We start from the raw sequence: 4,819 nt of genomic DNA on the forward strand, positions 1-4,819 counted from the left end.
ATGGATGTATATGGATGGATGGACAGAACCATGGATGGACGGATGGAGGGGTGGATGGATGGAAAAGAAAAACTACTTATATATATAATGTGCGTGCAAATATATGTAAAGGTGCAGCTGTTGGAAACAACAGAACTGGGTTGTTGTTGCATCTCATGCAATGTGAATGCTGCAGGTAGCTGGAACTGAACTTTAGTTGATTTTTTGAAAGAATCAAAGATGCTAAGGTACAAGTTGACCCTTTTTACAGCTGAGTATTCAGTTGGTAAAAAGAGTTAAACTGAATTATTTTGGTACAGATACCTGTGGTGTTAGACTGCAACAGCATGTTTGTTCATCAGGTACATTTTTGACTTTAAACTGCTCTTTTTCTTCTTTGTCTAGGTCACCGAGGCTCCAAAGTGGAACAAAATGAGCATTTGCATATTAATCAAATCCAGGTTTTGCAGTCACAGCTGCACGCCCAGACCAAAAGGTATTTTTTTCCAGCTTGATTTGTATTCAGAGCATCTCATTAGCATTAGCTGCACAACAAGAGCTTGTCACACTGTCAAAGGGGAACATAAACACAGTCTTCTGACAAACAGAAACATGTGGATGCGGGTCAATACGTAAGCAAAGGAAACACACACAAAGACCAAGTCTGTCCTTTGCATCACACCTCTCTGACGTTTGAAGTGAGCAACAAATAAAAATAAGAAAAAATGTAATTGTTCTTTGAAAACTTTACTTAATAATTAATCAACAGACTTCAGTCAAGGTTGGGGCTCTAATAAATGAGAAGCAAATGAACTCCACTAATAGAAACAAAATATATAAAGCAGCTGGGATTGCTTTATTTTTGTTGTTATTATGAAAATAGCTGTTTTAAAACAGAAAAAACTTCCTCAGTATCACCTTAGCCCCAGCCACTTTTATTAGTTATTTATCTGATTTTCTCTCGAGATATTTTTCCTCATTTAAAAACAACATAAAAACCCAGAAAATAGTTTTCAAGCAAACTTTACATTGGTGATTTTTACACAAATTTACTTTGAAGTTCTGAGACTACATTTATTGTTAAAAGACATATGAGCCATTAAAAAAAATAAAAAAAAAATTGCTAAAATTGTAACAAAGATAAAAATACAGTAGTTTGGAGTTTTTTTGTTTTTGTTTAGTCTTAATCATTATGATTAATCACTAGATTAATATCAGTTGGTGTTCTCACTTGTGATTGGTGCTGCTGGTCTTTAAACACGCCCTGCACCTGCAGCAGGTTCTTGGCCACGCCCACACAGGGAAGACCAGATAACACGCCCAGATGACACGCCAGGCCGAACTCTGTAACAGATTCAAAACACTGATTCTCTCAAAATAAAGAGTGCTGCTATTTAATCACACAGATAAACATATGTAGAGTTGCTTTTCAAATACCTACTTGATTTTTTAAGTTGCTTGAAAGTTTTAAAAGGGCGAATATAAAATAATAAAAAATTCCTTTAAGCTCTTGATCAGAAAATCTGATCTTAATTTTTTTAATAGCTTTACTAATTTGACCAGTCAATAAAAAATATGGTCATTTTATTTCTAATTTTAATTAACTTAAGATCACAAAGAAATCAAAATCAAAGAGCCTGCTGCATACGATCTAGGGTCGGCTCTGGTTATGTGATTGCTGTGATGAACTCCTCACTGTTGACATTTGTCTAGACAGGGAGACCCTGAATATAAAAGCCTGATTAAATAATTTAGTAAAATCATGATCCTTAGAAGGTCATTCAGAAGAAAGACAGTTTACTGCTTAAATATGGACTCTCTATATTGTTATGTGAAGATAAGTAGGCATCTGTGCGGTATGAATTAAATACTAATACTACAGACTAGACCAGACATAGGGGTGGCCTTGGTCATGCAGCTTTATATCACACTAAAAGGTTGTGAAACTTAAATCAGTCTGAGCCAATTTATTCAGTGGCTAAAGATGTCCAATATAATAAGTGCAGCAATAATAAGAGTCCCTGCTACAAATATTTACCTGATTTCCAAACAAGACGGAAATTGATCCGACACAAATGTTCAAAGAATAAAGTCAATTTCTTTACATCTCATTTATTTCTAAACACTCTGAAGTGGTTGATGAAATGTGAAGGGTGTAAAGATGTTGAAAAGTGGCTAGCGTTGAAGGAATGTGCTAACTGAAATATGACACCAACATCTCTATTTGGCTTATTTGGCAAGATCTCATAGGCTTGAAGTTTTTTTTTTGTTTTTTTTTCTGGATTGAACAAAGACCAGAACCTTGAACAGCTATAGGCTGAAGCATAAAGAAACCAGAATTTTTACAATTCACAATCTCACTAAATAATCCAGTTTCCTTTTCTCTCTTCTCCTTCACTCAAAGCCCAAAGGTTTTCTAAAATATTTAAATTTGGGGACTAAGCCGGCTGTGGAGAGGCTGAATATTTGCCTGGTGTTTTTGCATTAGAAACAGACACACAACATATCCTTCAGCTTTGCTTAACAGTAGATAGTAGATGCATTTTTACATATTCATCCTTGTATCATGTGAGTGTTGCTTAAAACGTCAATCGTAGTCTCGCCTCTCAACACTATAAAAAAAAACAGATATTCACATATATTTGAATACAAAGGCAGAGAAGTATTTTCTAGTCTCGCTCTTAAACAACTGTTACAACAGTTTGGCATTTAAAAAAAATAATAAATAAAATTCATCTGGACTCAGTGAAAGCCAAGATGTCTCCTTAAAGAGAATTTTTTTTAAATCCTACCAGTTATCTTTATCTTAATGGGATTAATTAATAGCATCATCTAGTTCGCAATGACATAATACGGTTATTACAGCACATGGCGTCAAATCAAAAAGGGCGGATCTTGTGTAAATCTTAATAGAACCCTAAATAAGCTAGTTTTAACAGGAAATGAATAATTGTCAGATTATTAGCAAGACAAAACAATCCACACAAATAACAGTGAAGACGTACTCACACACCTCTGTAATGGAACAGACCGTTCCCATCCACAAACACCACCTGTTAACAGGACACAGAACATTTACTGCATGTAATCAGCTTTAATAGAATAATAATAAAGCTACAGCTGAAGAATTAAAAAGCTTCATCCATCACCTATGGTCCTGAAAGGCAGTTTGAGAATTACTTTAATTGCTATTCTTTTATTTTTAATATGACTTGAGGTGATTCCTTTGTGGGGAAGTCTGTGGCCAAAGGTGATTCAGCAGCTATTGTCTTTATGCTGAAAACTTGCAGTGAGGCTGCAGGGACTGTGTCAGTCGAAGTTAAACCTGCATGTGTGAAGCCCTGACTGTTTCTGCACATTTGCGTGCGTGGGGACGGCGAGACAGCGGGGAGGAGGCGAGGGAGGGGGGAGGCATGTGGGCTGTGACAAACAGAAGTGAGTGGGTGGGGATGACTTAGAGACGACACATGGAGGAACAGTGAGATGGAGAACAGAGGAGAGTTGTCACAGAAGCTCTGGCTGATCTAACGTGTTTGAAGTGAACCAAGCTGAACCTCGGTAATGTGACTCCTAATTAGAGGCTGTGTGAAATGAACCGAAATGGATTTCATTATTGCGAGTAAACCCGACTTGTTGCATCAGATCTAGTAGAGCCAAGTTGAAGAACTCACTTTGTGGCTCGCTGTTGAATCTGGAACAGAATTTAAAGTCCTTTGCTTTTTTTATAAAGCCGTGTAAGACTAATAATTCTATAGGTTTTCAACATGTTAAGCTTTGTTTTCAGACTACTGCTGTACTTGTGTTCTGGAGCTACTAGCAGCATCGTGGGAGAAAAAATTTAAAGCTCACAGTTTTTCCTGTTGACAACAAGGTGTAAAATCTTCTTTCTTGATTGAGCAGATTGCTGTTGCTATCCAGAAACACGCTATATTGACAAATCAGATTTAATTCTTCTAATCCTTTTGTCATGTGTGAGCTCAGATAGTGCTATTGGACGAGACGGCCTGATTTACAGAGTTCACATTAGGGCCGTAGCGATATACTAATGTCACGATACGATGTCTGATATTCAGCTCACGATATGATATATATATCGACACTTACACAAAGATATGATTCGATTCGACATAATCCAATTTTTTATTAATTTAAAAATCTAATTTTTATTTAGTCTAATCATGTCGACAAAAACTCAGACCCATGACTCTCAAGTTTTCGTCAACAAATATCAATATTTAGCCTTTCAGTTTTCATTATCATCATGAAAAAAAGGAGCATCAACAAATAATTGTTTTACCGTCATCCTTGACGAAATCAGCACTGCTTAGGTCCTACTTTAAATCTACAAAATATTTTATTAGAACACTAGGAACTGTTACTTGTGGAATATTATGCTGTTGGATCATTTCACAACTTATCATGCAGGTTCTATGCTATGATGCTCCTACAACAGCATCCACTGAGCTGCTGATAGTAAGTACAGACACACATCCCCAAAAGTATGGAGAATGACACAAATATTTTCACATGATCTGCTGCCCTCTGGTTTTCATGTGTATCTGTCAGATGTTGTCATCACATACGGAGATACAATTGCAATCATATTATGAGTAACAAAAAGCTTTTAATGACAGTTAGAATGAGTTAATGCAGCAAGTCAATATTTGCAGTGTTGACCCCTCTTCTCTGCAATTCTCCCTGGCATGCTCTCAATCAACTTCTGGACCAAATCCTGACTGATAGCAGTCCATTCTTGCACAATCAAAGTTTGTCCATTTGGTCAGAATTCCTAGGTTTCCGTTTGTCCACTTGTCTCTTGATGATTGATCACAAGTTTTCA

General features: G+C 36.4%; 1 protein-coding gene across 2 annotated transcripts in view; it reads right to left on the bottom strand.

Moving 5' to 3' along the window:
- The window catches only part of endov (endonuclease V), a 56,786-nt gene that overhangs the window by 44,305 nt on the left and 7,662 nt on the right, over positions 1-4,819 (bottom strand). For both annotated transcript variants that reach the window (XM_015375795.1, XM_015375793.1), the window contains exons 4-5: positions 2,993-3,032; positions 1,211-1,323 (exon numbers count right to left, since the gene is read on the bottom strand). In XM_015375795.1, the coding sequence (XP_015231281.1) occupies positions 1,211-1,323; positions 2,993-3,032 (153 nt within the window). The remainder of the gene's footprint in view (positions 1-1,210; positions 1,324-2,992; positions 3,033-4,819) is intronic.

The sequence above is a fragment of the Cyprinodon variegatus genome, unplaced genomic scaffold (assembly GCF_000732505.1).
Source record: "Cyprinodon variegatus isolate N-32 unplaced genomic scaffold, C_variegatus-1.0 Scaffold126, whole genome shotgun sequence".
Lineage (NCBI taxonomy): Eukaryota > Metazoa > Chordata > Actinopteri > Cyprinodontiformes > Cyprinodontidae > Cyprinodon > Cyprinodon variegatus.